At 44.9% G+C, this 24,830-nt stretch overlaps 1 protein-coding gene and 2 pseudogenes across 11 annotated transcripts in view; 1 reads left to right on the top strand and 2 right to left on the bottom strand.

Moving 5' to 3' along the window:
* Nucleotides 1–24,830, bottom strand: part of ADD1 (adducin 1) — a 57,963-nt gene that overhangs the window by 11,056 nt on the left and 22,077 nt on the right. For 7 of the 11 annotated variants that reach the window (XM_025051824.1, XM_025051825.1, XM_015594871.2 and 4 more), the window contains exons 3-12: nucleotides 23,122–23,284; nucleotides 19,136–19,287; nucleotides 11,287–11,367; nucleotides 10,909–11,058; nucleotides 8,907–9,050; nucleotides 8,707–8,805; nucleotides 7,666–7,842; nucleotides 3,519–3,863; nucleotides 944–1,045; nucleotides 230–319 (exon numbers count right to left, since the gene is read on the bottom strand). In XM_025051824.1, coding sequence (XP_024907592.1) covers nucleotides 230–319; nucleotides 944–1,045; nucleotides 3,519–3,863; nucleotides 7,666–7,842; nucleotides 8,707–8,805; nucleotides 8,907–9,050; nucleotides 10,909–11,058; nucleotides 11,287–11,367; nucleotides 19,136–19,287; nucleotides 23,122–23,284 — 1,503 coding nt within the window. The remainder of the gene's footprint in view (nucleotides 1–229; nucleotides 320–943; nucleotides 1,046–3,518; nucleotides 3,864–7,665; nucleotides 7,843–8,706; nucleotides 8,806–8,906; nucleotides 9,051–10,908; nucleotides 11,059–11,286; nucleotides 11,368–19,135; nucleotides 19,288–23,121; nucleotides 23,285–24,830) is intronic. The other 4 variants (XM_015594872.2, XM_015594868.2, XM_015594874.2 and 1 more) reach the window with 1 other exon arrangement.
* LOC112485703 lies at nucleotides 8,358–8,475 on the top strand (annotated as a pseudogene).
* Nucleotides 18,806–18,924, bottom strand: LOC112485753 (annotated as a pseudogene).

The raw sequence follows: 24,830 nt of genomic DNA on the forward strand, positions 1-24,830 counted from the left end.
CACGGGAGAGGGGCGGGGGGCAGCCCCGGGCATGCTCGCGCTTGGCCTAACTGGAGCAAAAGTGGCTGGGTGATTTCTTATCATGAAAATTTTTAACAAAGGTAACGAAGGTTGCCTAGAACACTTACCTCTCAAAGTCATTCGCTCCCAACTTAAGAACAATTTTGGAGCGGATGGTCATCCATCAGAGCCACCACTCACTAATGTCAGAGACAGTCTGAGCTCTCACCTGGACGAGGCTCCTGTCCATCACTACACCACACAAAACCTGGGACTGGGGCCCGGCCGTCTTAATGTCCTGCAAGTTCTGCTCTCGGATCTGAGGATGGCGAGAAGGAGAAACATGTCAATAGCACAGAGATGACTGGCCGGGGCTGCGGGTCACACCCGCGGCCACATGCCACCTGCATCCCTGCTCGGCCCCTGCCCCCGCGGGGTCCAGTGTGACTCCCAGCCTGCTGGATGGTGCTGGTCAAGCCCGCTCAGGACTGCCTGGGTCTGGGGAACGGAGGGCCCGTTCCTACACGTGGCACCTTTTGGATGACTTGGGCACGCGCTCGCTCAAAGGGAGATGTTTCCTAGGTGCCTGTCTTAGGTACACTGTGAACATAGGTGGCTCTCGTGTTCTGATAGACCAAATGTTCCCAACTCTCCAGTGAACCCTGAAAGGCAGGGGCAAAGGCTGTCCTCACCAGGAACCAGCTCTGTAGCTTCCAATTCTGCCCTGCTGTGTGAGCGAGTGTCAGATCAAGGACCACAGGGCCCCAAACCGTCTGCTCCCCACACGTCACGCTTTGTCGGGACAAAAGCAGAAGCCGTGTAGAGACAACCTCAGCTGCAATAATGGTGGCAGCGGAAGTCGCTGGCCAGAGCGAGCACCCCCACCCACGATGCCCCTCCGGCACTCAAAGCCCCAGCGAGTGTGCACCCAGCCAGCACGCACCTTGTTCCTCATCTCCTGGACCTCTCTCGGGTTCGTGTTCAATGGGACAAACAGGTTAGGGACAGCAGAGGTGGAAGCTCTATGTCCATCCTCTTTAGTCCACTGAAATATCAAGAACAGTTGAAAAGTCAGAATTGTGACAATGAAAAGTGGCACCACAGCATTCAATCTGTCCAACGTATCTCACATCTGGTCATGCACTGAACGTCACAGACAATGAACCAATGACCACACTCTTGCGCCACCGCAGCGGTCGGAGGGGGCGGGGCATGTCCAAACAGAAACCAGTAATGGTGGAAGCCAGCGTCACGACTGAGCAGCAAGGGCCCTTTAGAAAGCCCAGCTGAAATCTAGGGCAGGACACAGGCTGACGACGGAGCTATGCCTCGTCACTCCCGTGGAACAGCCAGTGGGGACCCCCCAGAGCACACTGGTTCACCACTCTGAGAGCCGTCAAGACCAAAGCCAGCTGGAAGCATGAAATGACAGGATCATGGGAAGCAATGTGATGTGCTACCCAGGTGTAGGGAGAGCCGGTACTGTGAGGCGAGAGTGGGCATCACCAAAGTTTTGCATTAAAATAAACGATAGCATCAGAATGCACTGTTTGGCTATTTTAACACAAGAAAATTACTGTATGAAAACTTACACAGTAGCTACCTGGTGGAATAGTTTGGTGATGTCAAATATTTTATATAACTTAGCACTTTTGAGTGTTACAAAAAAATATCCCAAACTGAAGCGCTGCATGAGTTCTCACTAGAAGGCTGTTTTAGATATCAGTGCATATCATCAGCACACTGAGCCTTGCACATTTTTGGGGGGATCTCCAATCGAATATGAGATTTTTAACCAAATTCTAATTCTTAAGCATTGAGTAGGCACTGAACATTAAAACAAGCCCATCTCGGCAAATGTTATGCTTTTCAGAATGTTTTCAAGAGGCAATAAGCTATAAACCGGAAGACTTAACAGAAAGCAAAAGAACTGGCAAATGCTTAGCCACTGCGAAGACAGCGCGATGGGCATGGAGCTATGAGATACTCACTGACGGTTATCTTCTCAGCTAAAAATAACTCCGGCTTTTCATTAAAGATAATTTTAGTCAAAACATTAAAACCACCACCTTTAAGCGTGAACACATGTGAAAACTTAAATGCAGTTGTAAGTTAACATACCAACCTGGGAGCACCGCATGGGCCTCGTATCACTCCAGAACAAGAAACAAGGTCAAATGCTGAACAAGGTCCCCTTCCCCGCACACACTGACTGAACACCTAAACCACGGGGCGTTTTCCGGGCTAACAGCAGAGCGCTCAGAGCTGCTGCCACCGTACGCGGTGGGAAACTTCGGCACAGCGTTCAGCACTGCGCACTGATATCGTTAGCAGAAAGTCGTTTAGGCCCTCTCCTTGAACAAGTCAAATAAAACTGAACAGATGACACAGAAAGAAAAACTGGGAGAGCGGTACGGGGGTGGGGGGTCGGGGGGGGAGCAGGAGGGCCGGAAGGAGGTGGGCCGGGCTCAAACACTGAGTCACGGCCCACGCGACACGTCTGCTCGTCTGCTCGGGCGCACAGCGGCTCTCCCACTCTGTGCATCAGGAAACCAGAGCCACCAGGCAAGACGGACTTCTTTCTTTTAAACAAATCGGAAGTGACAGCACCGTTAGGAGGGAACCCGAGCCCACTCGCTGACTTGGTGCCTCCATCAGGGCAGCTAACTACTTCTGTCCGCACTCTAGAACTAGCCATGCAGAGGTCCCCGCCTTGGTCTCCTCACAAGACCCTACTGCAGGGCCGGGGGCTGGCAAAGGCTAGGTGACAGCAGTGAAGACTGTCTTCAGGGACACCGCGGAGCACCGGACCGCGGGGCATCTACAGAAGTGGAGGGCGCCCGCAGCGACTGTCACTGGGGCCTGCAGGTGGCCCGGCCTGCGCTGCACTTGGGCCATGCCGCACCCAGCAGGAGTCAGGAGACTCACCACGATGGCCGTCTACTCACATGCAACAGTCCATGCAGGAGGCAGCTGCTGAGAGCGTTCGGAGGCTTTGGGACAGAAGCAGGGAAGGAAGCCAACGAGAGGATGAGGGCCCACCGAGAGGATGCCCAGGAGCCCGGAGGGAAAACTGCTTAAGAAACCACTAAAGACTTTCCAGAACAGACTTCAGTGACTTCACGAAAGCACTGGAGTTTACGACACTGAACAAACAGGTTTATGACAGAACTACCTTTTCGTGCATGAAGTGTTAAGACTCCTCAAACACAGTTTGAATTAGATGAGTTCCTGCGTTTAGGTTAACATTCAGCAGTTAATTAGTACTTTTGCTATGTACGGAGTTAGGCGATGTCGGAATGACTGGAGAGGCACCACGTATCTTAAGCAGTTTGCAGAGGGACAGCACGACTCAAACTACAGCTTGACGCGTACAGCGGATCTGGGTTCAGCTAACGGTTACCGAGGAAGGCTCGCCTCGAACCCGGGTCAGAAGGGCTGGGTTCCCAAAGCCTCCGAAGCCCAGCTAGCCAACTTGCTCTACATCATCTAACTATGAACAGTAAGTAGGCACAGACCAAGCAGTTGGTAATACAGCTTGGCACGCAGACACCGGACGAGAGAGACTGCAGCAAGGGTTTCACGTGATCGTGTGTAATGTTCGTCCACACCTTAGTCTTCGACTTGGGGCTGCTTCCATTCTGCCCTTCCTCAGAGGCATCGTCGCCCCGGCCAGAGTTCAGCCATCTTGTCTTCTCGCGTTGCTGCTTCTGAAAACTGTGTCTGAGAGGGGAGCAAGTGCCTGAATCGCCGTCACTAGCAAAGGAGTGACCTGCGACACCAGCAGGGACCTCGGCGTCGCTGCATTTTTTAGACTTCTCTCTCAGAGCCGGGTATCGGTAAGGGTAGCCAGTCCTGTAACCCTAGGGTCCAGAGAGAATGAAAGACAGTCAATATTCCCGATCTCAAACAGAGTTTCACTTTGGAAAACTGTGTGGCAACAGTACAAACGCTGAACCCACGCATACCCTTCGACGCGGCAACTCCACTCCTAGGCACGCACGTGCCCAGGGAGACGCGATGTGTCCACCAACACGCGCGTGCAACACGCTGACCGCGGCACTCCTCCCGACAGCCCCAAACTGGGAACGACCCAGGAGCCCCCAACAGCAGAGCGGCACGCCAGGGTGTACCCGTGTAACGGAACACGAAGCAGCGTGAGAATACTCGGCCACCAGGTGCGACAGGAGGGCGACCCGCACAACCGCGTTGCCACGTGGAAGACACCAGATGGGAAAGGACGTGCTGTGCTGCTCCATTCAGACAGAGGACAGAGGGAGGCAGACCAACCTCCGACGCTAGGAGACAGGAGGGCAGTCACCCTGACACAGGGGACACGACTGCCAGGGGAGGGGTTCCCGAGGCGCTAGTGTCGTTTTTGAATATTTAAGTAGGTATGCTCTCCTGTTCATATTTCAACAAAAAGTTCAAAAAAAATTTTTAGAACAGGGCTCACTCGCTGCTGGCTCCAGTAATTACAGGTCACAGTAATCCACCTACTCAGTGTCACAGTGTGAATACCACGACATCCTTTAGGGAAGCCGAGCGAGCGCACCTCCCGACAACTGGTTGTCTGCAACGTCACTTCACCTCTGACTACGACCTCACCCGAGCTCAACCTCCGACTCTGCCGTAAGACCACTCATGATGTTCCGACACACGTGGCCCCTGCCCTGCGACACACGTGTGTGCGGCTCTGTAGCAGCACTGAGACCGCCGCGAGGGACCAGCCTGCTCACTCGCCCCCATAGGCAGGAGGTCCGAGGCAAGGGCGGGTCTTACTCATCCCCACTGGGAGCCTGGCACTTGGCAGGTGTGGCAGACTGAGGGCAGGGCAGCTCCAAGGTCACCACCTCCTGTACCGTCCTTCCCCCTGGAATGTGGGCGAGCCCTAAACTAGCTTGAGCAAAGACAGGATGCATGGCGTGGGCACAGCGCACACCCCACGAGTCTCTGCATCACTGGCTCCGAAACAGCAAGCTGCCCTGACTGTGGCTATGAGGAGCTGACCTCTGCCCAGGGCCTGAGTGCACCCTCCCCGCCCAGCCTCCTGAGGAGGGGCCGGCAGTCGACAGCTTGACGGTGACCTGAGACCCTACGCGAGGGCCGCGCTCAGCTAGACCTGTACACCCGACCCCTGGTTTCCTATCTGGACTAGGCTGTTCCCAGCACCCTCACCAGGGAGGACAAGGGAATTCAGATCTGAAAGGGTGACACTGGGCTGGTCACAGCACATGGGTCATGGCCTGTGCCCGCTTGCCAGATGCTGCAGACACATCTGCACTCCCCTCTCCCCTCAGGTGCTCCCCCTCTTTGGGGCGCCCGCATTACTAACCATTCTTTTAGCACGTTAAAAAATGGATGGTATAATCCCAGAGTGTTGCTGCTGTTTTTCTCCCTAACTGTCCTCAGAGAGAGAGGTGAAGGTCTGCACTGGCCGTTTCTCCATCTGGGAGCACGCTTCGTTGGAGAATGAAAATCACGACTCGGCCTTCAGAGAAACACGGTTCTCATGAATTCCAGCTTCTCTGGCTTAGAGAGCCAGGACTCGAGGAATCTCCATGACTTCATCAGGGTGAACCACCCAGGACATCACAAAATTTTACCCTGACACAGGTGTGTGTGTGTGTGTGTGTGCGCGCGCACGTGCGTATGCGTGTGTGCGTGTGTGTGCACGCGCGCGTGTTTATTCTCCCCCTTTAAATGCTGTCAAACCGAAATGAGAGACATTGTGCAGACCTCAGTTAAAAATTTGGATTCATTTCTTCCTCCAGAAGCTGGAATCAAATCCTGATTTTGTGAGAAATTCAGCATTTCTTCTGTGTATGTTAAAATGAAATCTCTCACACTGAGACTCTTCAATTATTCTCTACCCTACTCACTTATTAGCGAACACATACAGCTGATCAGAACACTAATTAAAACACGCACCGTGATCAGTGATCGCTGTCCACTTTACTTCTTATAAACTACACGGCTTTCTAACGGTAAAATGCTACTACCAACCCGTGCATATTAAGGATGCTGAATCAAATACCCTTGTTGTAATGAACGTTTCACTTATCAGTCTTTCATCCTTTATTTTTCTCCCCATCAAATTAGAGGTAATTTTAATATCTCTCTCCACTTTCCGGACGGTACTGAATGCACGAGACGAGGCGAGCTGATGTTCTCGATTCTTGTTTCCCTTTCCTGCTCCCCACCTGACTTTGAGGTAGCGGAGCAGTGAAACGTCAAAGTATTTGCCAAGAGGAGAGAAGGAGGACTGTAAGACTGGGCTACCACAGCGCTCGTCATCTTGTTGGTCCCCCGAGAGTACCTGACTCCCGATGCTGATGCCTGGGCCCAAACCTTCTCCAGGTGAGCCCTTTCTGAGGTTGCATCATCCTGGTCTGCCACGTAACTCCCTCTGCTTCTCCCATCTTCCTGGTAAGCTCTGTCCCTCTTCCTGGCTGCCTCTGACCAATCCTCACCCACGCCCATCTCTGCCCCTGCAGCTCGTCATGCTCTGTGAGGGCAAAGACCGCAAGTCCTGGCTGCAGCTGGGATTTGTCATTTCCCTGACTAGGCTATAAATTCCTTAAGGGCAAGGAATTTGTGTCCTGCTCACCGCTCCAGGCTCCAGAGCAGTTGGTTAGGCGATGTAACCCATCTTCAGATTCTCGCTCACTGTTCCCTCACTGACCGAACCTGCTCCAAGACAGGTCCTTGCGTCCACCACTTAAAGTCAGGGCCAACAAGGTGGACTCCCTGCAGCCCCTCTGAGAGGTGTGGCAGTGCAGCATTAAAGGGCCTTGCTGCAGAGCTGTGTGTCTTGTAATGTGGCTGCTTCGACCCTGAGGCTCTGTTCTGATGTATAAGAAGCCTGGCAGGACCGGGCACGGACCAGGAAGGCGCCCTCCCGCTCCCCGCGATGTCCTCAGTGGTCCTCCTGCCTCGGGCTCGGACGCCTTCCTCCTCCCAACTCCACCGATCGCGGTTCCACCTGTTCTCTGAGGTCGTTTCCAGGTGCCATCTCCTACACAAAGTCCTCTCCCAGATCCTGGGGAAGGATGACGCCCTCCCTCCCTGGAAGCCCCACCACAGACCACAGCCTGTGTGTACTGCGGCGGCACCCCCGCCATGCTGAGAGCTCTGCCAGCACAGCTCCTGCACTGTGCCGGGCTCACTGTCCCTGCATAAGGACGAGGGTCTCCCGCACAGGAAATCGGCAGCAAGTGTCCGTGGAACACAGTACTCAGCCCCCAATGGCTAGAACTTACTGTTAACACAAACGAAAGATACTTGGCTAAGTATCTGATTTATAAAGTGCCCCTTGAAAGCTCGCATGTGGGACAATGAGTGCTGAGCGCGTCCTGCTGCCCTGGGAGCTAGTAACCCGGCAGCCTGCTGTGGGGCAGAGCCGTCTCCGTGCCCCTGTCCCCACGGAGGCCAAACAGGATTATCTTTAAAAACAAAGTAAGACAAAAACCCACACTCTGTATGCTGGCGCGACGTGGCTTGGAAGCTGAGCTGCCCTGGTGCCGCTTCGTGGCGCTCACGTGGGGGCGCTCAGACACCGCCTGGGGACAGCACCTCACAGCACTGTCTCGCCTATGACTAAAAACACCGAAACCTGTGCTTCAGAACGAAACCTTTACCATCAAGTGGTAGCGACGTTCTTACCAGATTATCAAGCATCCGCATGAGGGCTTCAAACTCCTGCTCACCAATCAGCCACTTGGGAGGTGATCCGGTGCCCTCCCCTGCCGGGGACTCCGGGGAACGGGACTTGGCTTTGTACTTCCCAGGATCCAGGAGGACTAAGTTGTCTGGCCCTCCTGTGCTGGCCAGAGTTCGAACCTTTTCCAAAACAAGCAGACACTGCAGTTGGAGCGCCTTAGAACAAGGGGGTCGGGTAACTATCAGAGATCTCTTAAACAGAACTGTAGGTTTCAAAAGAAACCAAAGCACCGAGTGTAAGAACTAAAAATGTAGGACGAACTGTGACAGACCCATCACAAGGGTCTTCTCAGCAGCTTTCCTTCAGCCTGACAAAAACGTTGGGCACACACTTTGGAGGAGAAAGAGGAAGCAAAGCACCTTTCGAGATCGTATGAAGCAGACTGAGGACCATATCACCACAGAGACGCAGGCTGTGGCACCAGTGGGGAGACCAGATCTGGCTTAAGCGGCACGCACAGCCTTGAGACTGCGAGCAAGTCTCTAGCTCTTTGCACCTTGTTTTTCAAAAGGAGTGCCATGAGGCGCAACTGAAATGACATGCAATAACACACGTAAAGCACCTGACGCCAGGCTGACACACACCAGTACTCCATAAACGGTAGTGACTTGAGTATTTGAAAAATAAAAAATCAGTCTACGGCCACGCCACCCGGAATGTGCCCGGTTCATCTGATCTCGGAAGCTAAGCAGGGTCGGGCCTGGTTAGTGCTTGGATGGGAGGCCACCTAAGAATACTGGATGCTGTAGGCATTAAAAAAAATTTTTTTTTAAATAAAGAAAAAAATCAGAAATAAAAAGCCCAGTAATCATTTGCCAACCTAAATCAGTAAAATGGCATTTGCCCTGGTCAATTTCCAAATCCATGAGCTCATATTTGGCAGAGAGTGTTCAAAGACATCCCTGCAAAACCAGTAGCAAAACTCTACGGGAACCCCAGAAACCCCGACATAAAGCGCAGAGCGAACATACGGCACCATTCACCTGGATCTCACATGCAACCACGAGGTTATGGATGTAGTAGAAGGCCTCCTCGACGCTCTCTCCGACAGACACGAGCCCATGGTTCCGGAGAATAAGGACCTGAAGGGACAGGAAGCTCACGGAGCTGGGCAGGGAGACCGACCCTGTCACTGTCCTCCTCTTCCCTCTATAACCCGATACCAGATTAGATGGCTACTGACCTTGCTTTTAGGCCCCAAATTTTTCTGAATTAAAACTTTTTCCTTCTCGTCAATCAGAATGCCATGATAATCATGGTAAGCCACTTCTCCAAGGGAAAGCGCCTCCGGAGAGATGGGCAAGAGGCCGCATTTCATCGCCGAGACCTGGAGAATAAGCAGGAGCCATGAAGGCAAATCAAGAGTAACATGCTGACTGCTTTTTCCTCAAAGAATAAAAAAGGGGAACAGATTTTATTTTGTTCTAGTCTCAGAAATAAATGAACCTGTGAACGTAAGATAAACTTTACTTCTAGGGGCTTACTCCCAATCTACAGTTAAAAATCACTTGGCTGGGGAAGCCGCAAATAAATCTCACATCTTTCTGGATTTCTGCCACAGTGACTGTCAGCGCCACGTGAACTCAGACGTAATGGTCAAATGAGCCCTGGGTGCAATGCCGGGAGAAACAATGGCTCCCTGTGACATGAGTCTCAGCATCACAGAGAGAGGTTCTGAAGGGCTGGAAGGTTTTTGTGTACTTTGCATCTTAGGTTGTAGGTAGGACTGAGAGAGCTAAAAATTAGATAAAAGCAAATCTATAAAAGTTTAAGGATAACTATACTACATAATTTCTCGATATTTATTTAAGTAAAAAATCTAAGTGTTCATAAAGCCTTTAAGTTTCCTTAATTCTCCCAAACTGACTTCGAAGGTCCTCCGTCTAGATTAACAATCTCCAAAGACTCAAATGTCTATAGGTAGAAGAATTCCATACAGAAAAGTTAACATAAAAAAGACAATACCATATTTAATGCCTTTCATAGTAACAGCTATGAGATTTCCTTACCTCTAATAAATTTCCTTACCAAGTAGTAACTTTGATAATTATTAATACAAATTACATGATAGCTGTTTGTAAGCACATTCCCAAATGTACCTTTAATAGTTCTTTAAAATGCATGGGCTTTTTTTTAAACATTGACTCTTTTGTAGTTGGAAGAGCATGCATTCTTTTAGGGAAAAAAACCACATCATTCCGAGAATGACATATCTAATAAAACTCTGATGCTGCTATCAAAAACCACATCTTTAAAGTTAAATAAGCAAACCAGATCTCTCATTCATCCAAACAAATCAGTACACGTTGACATTAAAACATCAAGATAGATTAAAATTCAGCATTACTCAATCAATGAGGTCATCTGTCAGACAAATAACCCCGAAGTCATTAACATGTAAAACTGGTGATACAAAACCCATTCTGCAGAGTCCCAGAGTGTTCCCCTTTCACATGACTGTACCAGCAACCAGAACGCGCATGTTCACACTGAGGTCAGGGCTTTGTCAGGGTGACCCATTGGCACCAGAACGGCGCAGGCTCGGTGCTGGGCTGGGACGGGATCTTGGGAGGCTGTGGGCTCAGAGGCAGCTGTCCAAGGGCCGGCACGGTCTGTGCCCTCCTCCCCCGCATCCCCCGCCTGTCCTCTTCTGACTCTCCGGGCCGTGACCCAGCCTGGGCTCCGCTGGCTCCAGGCAGCGCATCTGCGGCGAAGCTGCCCAGAGCTGCTTCTAGGCCTCTGCCTCTCCCTCCCTTCCTCCCCAGAGCCCGGCCCGCACTCCGCAGTCCCCTCCGGAGCCCACAGCACCCTCACCTACCACCCGTCCTGCCTTCCCTCTTCTTGAACAAGGGTCTCTCTTTGACCGCTGTCATTCAGCACTTCCCAAGTCTTAAATACACTGAAATCTGACCTCCGCCCTCACCGCTCAATGGTTTTCTAATTTGTAAGTCTAACGAATGTTTTCAGACTGACAGGTTTTTCTACATTAGACAGCGTATGAACCCCTTAAAAGAAAAAAATAGTCTTTTAAGAAAGTCAAACTTAGTGAGAAAAAATTTTTTTCAGCCAACAAAATTAGGTTTACTGACTTACTGCAACAGGAGCGGGCACTTCAGAGGACCTGTGAAGTGCCTCTCATAGAACAGCTCTAGAGCTGAAGTTTCTACCAGCACAGCCACACTCACCGCAGCCCCCGCTGCTGTGTGAATGTGCACAAGGCACTTCACGTCGGGTCGTGCAGCATAAATGGCAGAATGTAACATGAAGCCGGCCTGATTTATTCCCAGGTTAGTGCTTCCACGGTCTATGATATCTCCTTGCAGACTGACTTTCACCTGAAAATAAGAAAACCAAACTTTTAAATTACCCTAACTAGAAATTATTTAAACCAAAGTTAAAAGTGTTCATAACTAATTTTAAAGGTTTTTCTCTGAGTTCATCACACAGAACACAGACCTTTTCCTCCTTCTTGGATTTTACATGTCTAACGGGATTAGAAGGTGTTTAATTATGTAGTGTGACCTACACGTACGTGACGCCCAAGAGGCAGAAGACATTCTTACCAAACTGGATGCAGTCACTTCACTGTAGAGAAGTCCAAAAGGTACAACGAGGAAGTGTTCTTGCTCGGAGCTCACTCTGGTCTGTGGGGAAAGGACCGAGTTAGCTCAAAAATCCAACTGAAATTATCTGCATCTCTCTCCAGTCCACCAACTCACAGGCTGTTGGATAGATACACAACACGGAGCATTTATTATAGTAACTTATCAGGTACATAAAGTGCAGCTTGGTCACATGCGTGATAATTAACTTTATAAAGAAAACACCCAGTGGCTACCAAACCAGTATCACGCGCAAACAGGTGTCATTTCTTGGGTATTTAATAATGAAAACCAAAACTTTCTTTTTAAAAGTCAAAACAGATTTGCTTTTAGTATTCAAAACCTGTAGGATAGCAAACCATCACAAAAGTCACAAACAAGAAGAGGGCTTCCGCACCGCCTGACCAGTTTCAAAGAGCCTCCACGACATCGCGTGGTCACTCCCTGGTTTGTTCGCTCCTTCCTCGGCACCGTTTCCTTTCCGGAACTCATCCAACACAGGTTTGGCACAGACTATGTATCTGTGCTCGATGCTAGTAACACAGTGGGAAAAAGAGTCCTGCCCTGAAAGAGCCTCAGTCTAGTTTCTACGATGATCCTGGGTTAGACTCTAAAGATGTCCCCAAGCCATTCGGTCAGAACACATTTACTATTGGGCTAAGAATTCTGACAAGGGATTTGGGCAGGTGGAATTTAGTGCTGGTTGAAAAGGCCTTCAGGTGTTTAGTCCAACTTCCTAACCAGCGCAGCGAGTTCTGTGGGGGACCAAACAGAAACACACCGGGTCTGTGTGGGCAGCTGTAGCGACGGGCACGCCCACCACGTCCTCACGCAGCATGCCTCCCTGCTTCGTTCAGCAGTCACTAAGCATCTACTACATCCTGGGTGCTAGGGTGCAGCAGTAAACGAATGGAAGCTAGGGAGACCTAATCATTAAAATGTCCTCACACTGAGTGAAGATCTGAGTTCACCGCTGCTTCTGCACGCAACACAGAACTAACTCTATCCGCCGTCTGCAGTTTAGTTCTCAGACAGCTACAATCATCCCACCTCCCCCTGATCGCCATGGGAAACTCACTTGATTCTCTCTGTACGGCATAAGGGAGACCCACGGTCACCTGAGACTTCGGTTAAAATCCTAGCTGTGCCAGGAACTGGCTACACTGTCGTGGGCCGTGGGGTCCTGATCCATAAGATGGGGCTGATGAGAGCTCGTACTCGCGACAGAGCTCTCACTAAATGGCATCGCCTCACTGTGGCCATCGTGGGGGCAGCAGCAGCGGCAGCAGCAAACCACCACCATTAACGCACCCGTTCTAAGTCCCCATTGCCAAGCTATCCGCTTTCTTTTAGCTGGCTCAAAACTAAACACGTGGTTTCAACCTTTCCCCAAAACACTTTCCTGTTAATGGTGAGTTAGCCAGGCTTTTTATTTCTAATCTGTTCTTTAATTTTAAAAAGCATGCCGATCTTTTTAATTATCTAAAACAAAACTATGTAATTGTCCCAATTCCCAAGCTGGGTCAAAACAAAACATAAAACAAGGAATTGTTTTGTGTATTTATCGGTTGGAATGAATAAAAATAAGGTTGGAAATAGGGAAAAATTAAATGTCAAATATTTTTGCTTATTTTAAAAGATTTTATTATGAAACATATATAGAGTATTCAAAGGGTATGTGTAAATTCGGGTATAATAAATCAAACACCCACGTAGCTTTCGAACAGCTTCGGAAACAGGAAGTCTCTCTCTGAAGGTCCAGTTCTCTTCCCCCACACCCCAGAAGTAACCCCTATCCGGAATCACTTGTTAAGCATTTTCTTTATTTTATAGTTTTAGTTTATATATATTCACCCTAAGCGATATGTTTAATTTTTATCTGTTTATATGAACTTCATATAATTGGAATCATACTGTGTATATTTTTCAGCAACTTTTTTCAACATTTCAAGTATAGTTGCGTACAATATTATATTAGTAATATTAGTTTCAGGTGTACAGTATACGGATTCAGCATTTCTACACCTCACAAGGTGATCACCCGTCACCATGGACACGCATTACAGCATTACTGACTCGACTCCTTTCCCTCCTCCTTCCATCTCCACTCTCTCCCCGCTCTGGCAACCGTCCTTTTGGTCTGTGTTTCTAAGTCTGTTTTTGTTTTGTTTGTTCGCTTTTTTTTTTTTTTTGAGTCCACATATAATTGAAATCATATGGTATTTGTCTGTGCCTGACTTATTTCACTTAGCATAATACCCCCTAGGTCCATCCACGTTGCCAAAAATGACAAGATTTCATTGTTCTTACGGCTGACTAATATTCTATTGTATCTACGTACCACATCTTCTTTATCCATTTATCTACTGATGGATACCTAGGTTGCTTCCATATCTTGGCTATTGTAAGTAATGCTGCAGTGAACATAGGGGTTTTTGAATTATTTTCGTTTTCTTTGGATAAATACCTAGAAATAGCATTGCTGGATCGTACGGTCGATCTGTTTTCAGTTTTTGAGGACTCTCTGTACTGTTTTCCATAGTGGCTACACGATTTTACATTCCACCAACAGTGCACGAGGGGTCCCCTTACTCCACATCCTCGCCTACGATCGCTATTTGTTGACTTTTGATAAGGTGATATTTCACTGTGGTCTGGATTTGCATGTACCTGACAACTGGTGATGTTGAGCATCTTTCATGTATCTGTTGGCCAATGTATGTCTTCCGTGGAGAAATGTCATTTTATGTCCTCTGCCAATTTTTTGAGCAAAATTTTTTTGTTATTGAGTTACCAACATTATTTTTGAGATTTCTCCAGATTATGATATACATGGCTATAATTAATTCATTTTCATTGCTGAATGGTATTCACTGGATAGATATACGACTTATGTAGCCGTTCGTCTGTCACTGGACATGATTTCAATTCTGCAATTAAAGACAATGCTATGAACATTCTGCACCTGTCTGCTAGTGTACATGTTCAAGTTTCTCCAGAGCAATAAGCTAAGAAGTGATATCAAAGGGCCTAACATAATGCACACGCCTACCCGTAGGATACGACAGTTCGGTGCTTCTACAACCACCTTCTTAAGAAATTAAAATCGATGTCTGAAATGGCATTCCATTGTAGTTTTAACTTATAATTTCCTGGTTACTAATAAGTTGAGAAATTTTTCACATTTTTATAAGCCACGCTTATTTCCCTTTCCGTGTAATTCCTTTCATATCTTTTGTTCCATGTGATACTGGTCTGTCATTTTCTTATTGGTAGTTCTTTATCTATTCTGAATACCAATTTTTTGTTGGCTACCTCTGAAGTAAAATTGTCCAAGTTGTGGCTTTTATTTTCACTCTCTTTATGGTCTCTTTCAATGATAAGAAATTTGCTCATTTTAATGTAGTTGAATTTATCCATCTTTTATGATATGCGCTTTTGTGTCTTAAGACATCTGTTCTTAGGTCAGAGGTTAAAAAAGAATGACTTTCACCTATATTGATTCTATAATTTTTAAAGTATTACCTTTCACATTTAATCTTTAATTATTGGAACTGCTTTATGGGTATATTAGAATAAGATAGGAACCCAATACAATTTTCCAATTCTGAGTTTTCAATCCAATTGTGCCAGCACCAATTATTGCCTACTCCATCCTTCCCTGCTAATCTGCAATGCCAACTCTTGACACTCCAATTCCAATATATGAGATCTGGTCCTGGGCTCTCTGCTCTGTCTAGTGATCCATTTCTCTCCTCCTTTGCTCAAAGCACAGCACTTTAATTATCATCACTTTATAAAGTGTGACATCTGGTAGGAAAAAGAAATCTCCTTACCTAGTTCTTTAAGAGTGTCATGGCTATTCTCGACCGTTTTTCTTCCATATAAATTTCAGAAGCATGCTATCAGGTTCGACATTTAAAAATAACTACATAAACGGACTCATAAATAGAGCAAACTGTTGGTTGCCAGATTGGGGTGCAGGGAGAGGGAGTGGGGAGGCTGGGTGAAAATGGTGAAGGGATTAAGTACAAAATTGGTAGTTATAAAATAGCCATGGGGAGGTAAAGTATAGCATCAGGGAATATAGTTAATAATACTGTAATAACTACATAATGCCAGGTAGGAACTAGATTAATCGGGGAATCACTTCGTAAATCATATAAATGACTAACCACTATGCTGTTCACCTAAAACTAATATAAAATGATATTGTATATCAATTGTAATTGAAAAAAACTATACAGCCATTTTATTCACTTTTTTGTCTATATACATGCATAATTCATACAGCTACAGCAGTATACATTTAAAATTTTCTTATATAATTATTTTTCATTTTCGTGTTTTCACATGGTCTTTATAATTACCTTTCGTAGTGTATAACGTTCTCTCCAATCTATGTTGAATAACTGAGCCATTTCCGATCTATCGCTAGTTACTTAGACGCTTTAAATTTTTCATCATTATAGATAATGCTGTATTTGTACATCACATTTTCTTCTTTGACTTCTCTCTTCAACATTATTTCTAAGAGTGATCTTAACATAGCTACATCTTTTACTGGAGAAAGCTTAAAATATATGATTTTTCTAAGTCTGAAGCAAAAAAGAGAAAATGCTCAATACAGATTTAAAGCGAAAAATGAGGGAAGGACAAAGTCAGTTTTCTAGTCCCCGAGAGACGAGTGCCGGCCGCCCTGCATGTCTTCCCACATGTCTAATGTCCCTTCTCTGTGTACGGGGGAACAAACTCACGTCACAGATCTTAAGGTCGCTCACTGAAAACCAGTTATCTCTGGCAAAGACCCATATACGTCCCCAGAAGCACAGTGCCCTGGTCACAAAGGTGGGCTCCAGACCAGCACCTCGGAGATTTAGCATTCCCTGGAGCCCAGAATGGAGCTGAACGTAGCACTCCACTAGGGATGGAAAAGTCCTGCCATGAGCTAGGTGCCACCCAGAGAAAAAGACAGCTCCCATGCTAATTGGGCCACCCTGTTTGACACCCGCCCGCCCCCCACCCCCCACACACAGGAAGCTTCTTTAAATCCAATGCAATCTTAAAACAGAGATGGAATCCAATCACCTCCAATCCTCTCCTCTAACACCTGTTAGCATTTCTAAATCCCTTTAGCAGAAAATCCCTATGGGCTCTTTCAAAGGGCACAATGACCTGTTAACACTTCTGGTTACACCAATAAACACAGTTAACAGTTCTTTTCTGTTAAGTGTCTATATAATAACACCTAGATTGTAAACCAAACAAAAAAATGGATGCCAGAAATCGTTAAAAAACCAAATTTTTCCTTAAAGATGTGCTAGTTCACAAGATATAGAAAATATTTTTGGTAACTAGAATTTCTTTTTTACTCAGTACTAAGTCTCAAACAGGTCACTTAACAGAAGAGTAAACAATTAACTAATGTTTTATTTCTGCCAAGTCCAAAACAATTAAAGGCGGAAAAAAACCAAGCAATTTAAGCAATTCAAACTTGTTTAAATAGCATTCATAACAGGACTAGTATTAAATAGCATTTTAAAACGCCCACAAAATGTGACACTGTTATTAAAGCCAAGGGTTACATTTTCTGTTATAGCTGTGACATTTTCATGGAACCGATTTTTAGGCAATCATTTAGCATTAACTCTCTACATTGAACATTCTGTCAAGTATAATTAGCCCCAGATGCCAGCCATTTTCATGCAGGCACAAGGAAGAGAGCTGGCACTTGTGATCAGCTAATTGGAGCCACCGATTAAATATCCATAGGCACCATGGACTTCTTGTTCGACAGTTTTACTGAGGCAGAATTTCAGTTCAGCTGGAATTTCACTCAGCTGTTCACCCAAGAGTTTACTGTGTGCCTACTCTACGCCCAGCACACTTCCCGGTCCTGAGGACACAGAACAGCAGACACAACAGGGGCTCCCTTCATGGAGCTAGTATTAACCATGGGCAGAGATGGATGACAACCAAGTAAACACACGGTGTGGATGGGGTAACTGCTATGCGGGCAACAAAGCTGGCGTGCTGGACAGGGTGACACTGTACAGGCGTGACAGTGTGCGCGCAACACGGTCAGCTTTGCATTTGGAAAAGTTCACTCCAGTGGCAACGTGGAGAACAGAGAGGGAAGGGTGACTCAGTATCTCCGGCAAAGACCCACATCCCATCCCAGAAGCACAGGGCCCTGGTCACAAAGGTGGGCTCCAGTCCACCACCTCACAGGTTTAATTAACATTCCTTGGAGTCCAGAATGGAGCTAAACTAAGCATCACTGGTTATGAGTCCACATGCAAAGCACACCTACGTGTGTCCTGAGTATGGAGAAAAGGGGGAAACGATCGGTTGTCCCAAGGGAGATGGGAGTACTGGCAGGATTACGACTTCTTTACACAGCTACGTAAGGTACACCTGTTACTACAAGCAGGCACCAGGGTAGTAATTGAAAATATCCAATGAAAGAAATTCAGTGAAAAAGCAGAGATTGGAACAAGTTTAAAAGTCAAAGGAAAGAAGCAATCCAAAGAAAGAGGCTATCTCTACAAAAGAGCAAAGGGTTAAAAAAAAAAAAAAAAAAGGCAGAAGGGGATGGGATTCCAAGCCAGGAAATAAGAGTTTGGCCGTAGACAGGACACTGTAACAGGTGGCCAGGAGTACAAAATGGGTACAAACGTCAGTAAGGAGTTCCCATTTTCTCTGTGACATGATGTGGTCATTTGATGGGCGAAGGTGGTCAGGAGTTTCGAAGATAGTAGAAAGATAGTAGGGAACACTCATGAGCTTGTAGGAGACGTCCTACAGTTGCTGGACAGTGCTGTGGGTCCATTTGAGACTGGGGGTGTAAATCTATGGGGAAGGCCACTGGGCTGTTGTGAGGCTCTCTGCAGCAGGATCTGGCTATTCGTGTCCAGGGTGGGAGAGTGTGGTTTTGGCAAGGAGTGTTCCTGAAATGATAGACCATGAAATTCTAGCTGGACAAAATAGGGAGCGAATATGGGCTGATGGATAGGAATGTAGAAGGGAAAATCCGCAAGGGCGGGACTTGTTTCAGTCACTCAGCTACAATCCCAGAGTTAGAACAATGCTTGGTACAGAATAATAAATATTTACAGCAGACGCCCAGTAAACATTTATTGCAAGAATGAAGTGAATAAAACTAAGAGATCCTAATAATGTTGACAAATGGCTAAAAATGGAGTAGCTAAAGAAGTAATGTAAGAAAGAGAGAAAGCTTTGACCAGAGTAAGAAAGAAAACATCTTCATTCTTAGGTTTTGGAGCAAAAAAGAATTTTAGGAACTGCCTATGATTTGGTAAATACTCATTTATTAGGTTAGCATGCAAGGAAGGAGACTGACTGACTGATTGACTTTTGTTTTATTTTATTTTTTAGGCAAAGCAAGGCAACCCTTGGTTGACCTCACGGATTGCAAGGACCTTGTCAGCTTACGATCCCTTATTTTTTTAAATTTTTATGACTCCGGCACCTGGTCTTCCTAGCTGGTCCCCCATCCAAGTACTAACCAGGCCCGACCCTGCTTAGCTTCTGAGACCGGACGGGATCGGGCTTGTCCAGGGTGGCATGGCCGCAGACGCTAGGAAGGAGTTTTAAAGAACTACTGTTCTCGTAATTTTTAATTCAAATTGGCCAGTTCTCAGAAAATTATACTCTGCTGTCAGGAATCAAAAGGAAGCTGTTCCCAGGTTTACTTCAGCTCAGGGGCTTCTGCTTCTAAATGGAAAGAGACAGTCCAGGCAGGCACTGTTCCATTCACCGTTCACTTACTACTCCACTCGCTACTCACTGTGATATGATTGTAGATAAGCTGAGACCATCCAAAGAGATCTGCTAGTCTGTAAAACGCTGCCAATTTACACCTCAGTAATTTCTCCCCTTTGTCATAGGCAATCGAATCAGATCCTCTAAGGTCATTCACAGGAGTTACCATACCAAGACCTGAAATAAAGAAAAACAAAACTCAAAGATTTAATATTTCTTACCAAATGTAAATCAAATAATAATGGTTCTGAGATAATCTTCCACACTAGGCCATAACTGGTCTCGAAAACTCATAAAGACCATGTTCCCTAAGGTAATACAACTAAGTTGAAATCAATAACAAAAAAGTAGCAAAATTGTGGAATGCAGTAAAGCAATACTTAGAAGGACATTTACAGTATTAAATGTTTATCAGAAAAGAAAGGTTTTAAAAAAATGATCTGAGTTTCTACCTCAGGAAACTAGAAAGAGATCAAATTAAATCTGAAAATAAAAAGAAAAAATAATAAAGATAAAAGTAGCTATCAATCAAACAGAAAAAGAGAAAAACTGATTAAATCTTGAGAAGATTAAAAATAAAATGAAATCAAAACAAAATAAAATACACCTCTAGACTCATCAATGAAACATAGCAAAAGCAGAAATTACCATTATGAAGAAGTAGAGAGGGATCATCACTATATATCTTACAGATATTAAAAGGATAATATGAACAACTACGCCAGCAAAGTTTTTAACTTAGATGAAATAGACAAATTCCTTAAAAGACAGAAAGTCCCAAAGCTCCCTCCATAAGGAACAGATATCCGGAGTAGCCCTATTTCCATTAAGCTGAATTTGCAGTTAAAACCATTCCCATAAAGAAAACTCCAGGGCCCAGATGACTTCGCTGTGAACAGATTCCATCACACATTTATGGAAGAAATAATACCAATTCCACACAAATGCTTCCTGAACATTTTCCAACTGACCCTCAGGCCCAGTATTACCTTGATACTAAAACCACATAAAGACATACTACTACATAACATTACAAGAAAAAAAAACAGACCAACCTCTTTCATCAACACAGACTAAAAAACACTTAAAAGTTCGGCAAATTATCCAACAATACATAAAAAGAATAACATCTCATGACTGGGAGAGTTTTTCTCAGGAATGCACGGTTAGTTCAGCATTCAAAAAGCAAATGATATCGAACTGAAGAGGAAAATCCACGCAATCATTTTAATAGATGCAGAAAAAGATTTCACAAAATCCAACAACCATTCAGGATAAAACCTCTCAGCAAATTAGGAATAGAAGGGCACATCCTCAACTTGATAAGAAAAGTCTACAAAAAACTTACCATCATCATCAAGACTGAATACACTCACACACTTACTGAATACTCTACCGGGGAATCTAACTAGTGCAATAAAGCAAGAAAGGGGAAGAAAAAAAAAACATATACATTAAAAGGAAAAAAGTATTTGATTGCACGACCAGACTTGGTCATGACATAATTATCCTCGTTATATATTGTTCAATTTGATATTTTTCTTTTTAATTATGAACTATCTGAAACATACAGAAAATTATAGAGAACAATGCTGTTGTTCTGACAGACAAGAAGTATCTGTCATCTTGATCAACATGTCGATCTACTTTAGATATCTGTAGATTTTCAGAAGATGGTGGCAGTGGCAGTACAGTGTTTGAATCTTCTTAAACCTCTATCTGAACACTGCACAAAAATATTAACTAGAGCAACAAGATAAAAGAACCAAAACCCAAGGATGATAGCTACAGCAAAACTAGGTAACAAGGTAAGCCCACGAAGCTGAAAATATAAGCAGGTCGGGCTGACAGAGACAGAGTGCAGGATGTCAGTGTGTCAGTGTTGAGGATGGGGTGGAAGAAAAGGGGATGAGGGGAGGGGAAGAGAGAGAGAAAGAAAGGAAAGGAAAGTCCAGGTAATAGCAAGCGAGGGGAGCAGAGCCTGATTTCATTAAGTGAGCGGTCATGGTTTCGGCACTTCACAGAAGGGAAAGATGAGGGAGCTCCGGGGCCACGACCTTCGTGAAACTTTCCTGAACCAGACTCTTCCAGAAAAACTAACTTCAGGCAACAACAGAAAAATACTGCGCTCACATGCTACACAAAAATTACTATAAGAAAAAAGAACAGAATCACATCTTTACAGGTAGAGAAAACACACAAGAAAGAAGTGTCCACAAAACAAATGAAAATGATAACCTGCTATTTCATAACAAGGTAAACAAAGTCGTTAATAATAAAAGTATAAAAAAAATTTTAAATCATTAGAAAAATTCAGAAATGAGGGTTACAGTATAAAAAAATGAGATATAAAAAAATCTTAAAAATACTAAAAAGTCGAAGATGAAAATTTTTTAAATCACAGAAAAATGAAACAAAAAAATTCTGAGAAAAAGTGACAGTTAAAGAAGACACCCCAAGAAAATTCGACATGCACATAACAGAAGAAAACAAAAGAGAACAGAGTAATCACCAAAAACCAATTCAAGAAAATATCGCTAAAATTAAAAAGATTTAGAAGGGCATATCATCTGAGAAAATTAACCCAGAATGACCAACACTAAGACATTCTGGCAAAACTGCTGGACTATAGAGAAAAACAGTTTGCACACCCAGGAAAAAAGACCAGGTTACTTTGATGGAAAGGTTGTCTTCGACTTTTAACAGAAATGCTTTGGGCCAGAAGAAAATGAATTATGTATTTGAGATACATAAAATAGGAAAATGTGAGCCAAGGATTTCATACCCAAGCCAAATCAAATGCGCACTGGCGTCCGAAGGCCGTGGCATGCAAGAAGTCAAGGGCTCGTCTCCACAAGTGTTCTGGGAGAGGTCTGCTGCAGACCGATGCGGGGAAGCTGCTCTCCTATGAACAAATGGTCAGCACCGGATTCCCCAGAATGTGCCTTCAATGACAGGAAAAAAGTGGCCACCTTCCTGGCCACGTCCCATTTCCCAGAGAAGTTCCTTTATAGAAATATTCTAACTAATGAATACAGAAGAAATGATGGGATTAAAACATCACCGTCTTGGAAACCTTCCTTAAATTAATGGATCTAGGCACTGAACATCAATGGCTGCTAACAACACAAAAAGAAACCACCAGACCTGTGTGCCTACTGATAGAACACAGAACCACCTATGAAGCAGGGCTCGCCGGAAAAACTGAATTCCTTTATTAGTAATTCATATGAAATATCATTGGGACCCACTAAGAATCCATGTGAAAACGTGAAACCTTACTACCATTTGATTTCTGGATGGCAGTTTGAGCTAGTAAATTAAACATGATGCTTAATACTTTCTAGATATTAATGATATATCATTCTGTTGAATGTCGGTCAACTTCTAAGAATATCATGGAATGAACAGGTAAAAAGCAAATGCCAGGTGGTCTAACAGAAACCAATACCTTACGACAGTCAACTGGAAGATGATTATCCAGCTAGAACTATGAAAGACTGGTCCAGGGGTCAGTACACAGGAGGTCATACCAGTTGGCGCCCAAGTCACCCTGGGCCCCACTTTTGCACAGCTATCCGTTCTCTGCTCACATTCACCCATCCAACATTTCCCTTCCGGCCTTCTTTCAGAATTCCTGTTTCTCACTCATTTGCAAGCAGCAGTGGAGAATGGTGGGTGAGAAATGCTGGCCTGGCTGAAATGAGTTCAGGCAAAAATGATGTGCTGCTCCACAAGCATTGTTTCTGCTTAGTTCAATTCACAAAGGATCTGAGAAAAGTCATCTGCCTGAGAAACAACACAGCCACACTGGCTGATAAAAAAGGAGCCTTCTACCTTCAGGACATGTTCAGACTTACAGCCTATTTTTTACTATAAAACATATTAACTTTGGAAAAACTCCATTTGATGTGTTCCATAGTAGTGTATGCCTATCTGTTTCAAATGAGAAAATGTCAGGAACTTTTTCCAGAAGATGACAGAGCACATGCAGAATCAGGAACTACTCACTCATGTTCAAGGCTGCCATCCCTCCCTGTGGGGCTGCCGGGTAGACGCTGGGTACATTGGCGGTCATGAAATCTGCAATCTGCTGTAATGCCAACAGGCCTGTGGGATTCTTCCCCTTCTTAAATTGTTCCTGTATCATTGATTCCAATTCTTCACAGAAGGCCTAATAAAAGGCAAATTCAAACAATGAGATACCATTTCTTTTCTGTTCCTGGAAGGCAGGGGTAACTTTCACGTTGATTAATTTTTTGTTTGTTTTCATTCAGTGCTAGAAAGACAAATGGATAGTTCACACATGGCTACTTGAAGCATAAACTGGTACATTCTTTCTAGAAAGTAATTTAACAATATAAAAGCTTAAAAACTTCAACAGGCATTCTGTTCTTAGGAATCTTTTCTAAAGAAATAATCCAGGATATGCTCAAAGATGTATTCCTAAGGATGTTCATTCTACCACTACTTATGAGAGGGAAAACAGGTAACAGGCTACAGTTTAAGCAGCAGAAAAGTGATGAAATACACTGACCTACCTGACAATGGAAGTCTATGCACACTCAACACGAAAGGCTGAAAAAAGTTAAATGACATAAAATTGTTCTTGATATATATTTGATATATAACCAATTTTTGTAAGAGTAAATACAAGACTAAAAGCAAATACACCAAAATGTTCACTGTAATTCTCTTAGCGATAGAGTAGTAATTTTCATATTCTACTTTGTGCTTCTCAGTATTTTCTTCGAAATACATTTTTTGAAAACACTTTTTAAAAGTTGAAAAAGGAACCCTAAAACATCTATCCTTCATGGAATAATCCAAAATTAGTCAGAAAGCTTAAGCTGGGTTGATGGTGATTTTAATATAGTGTCACTCTTGAAACAATACACATAATTTATAGTTTCCCCAACTGTACTGAAATAATTTTTTACGTATCCCATAAGGAAATCTTTATTTAAAGTGAAATGAGTTCACTGACTATCCAGATATGACTAAAAGCACTCCAAGGGCTTCTAGATGATTCTACATTAATCTTATTTCTAGTTTCTCACTGCTCGAACTGAAAAGATACATTGCCAAGGGATGAGTATATCTATAGGTAAAGTACACTTATCAATTGAGGGGAGCAAGCAACAAGCAAATGGACTGGTGTTGATCTGACAGGTAAAAGAACGCTGAGAGGCAGGGGCCCCTCTCTACCACATCGTGCTACGCGTGCTGCACGTCACAGATCACACTCTGCGGCAGTCAAGGAGGGAGGGTAAAGCTGACCGGGGCTCTGACTGCAAGGGAGAAATCAAATAAACCACCAACACATGGTCATGAGGCCATCTCTGCTGGCAATACAGAACGCACCGGTATCGGTAGAGGGGCACAGCTTTAGGTGGAGAGGTACAGAGACAGATGGTACTAAACACCACGGAGTGCACTGGGCACAGGGGATGCAAAAGCTGAATTAACAAGTCCCCTTCCCTCGTGGGCCCTCAATCTGAAAATTCAATCTATTTCAGTGGTTTTCAAATCCACATATAAAATCTACAGGAAGCACAATTCAACATACACTACAAGTACTACATACACACACTCCTCTACAATTCAACATACAGAAGTACCAGGCACTGGGGACATATAGAAAACACGGTCCTTGCTATCCAGGAACTTAAAGCTTAGTAAGGAAAACACAGAAAGAAAAACAATGACAGTACACGAGG

The sequence above is a fragment of the Pteropus alecto genome, unplaced genomic scaffold, assembly GCF_000325575.1.
Source record: "Pteropus alecto unplaced genomic scaffold, ASM32557v1 scaffold5, whole genome shotgun sequence".
Classification (NCBI taxonomy): domain Eukaryota; kingdom Metazoa; phylum Chordata; class Mammalia; order Chiroptera; family Pteropodidae; genus Pteropus; species Pteropus alecto.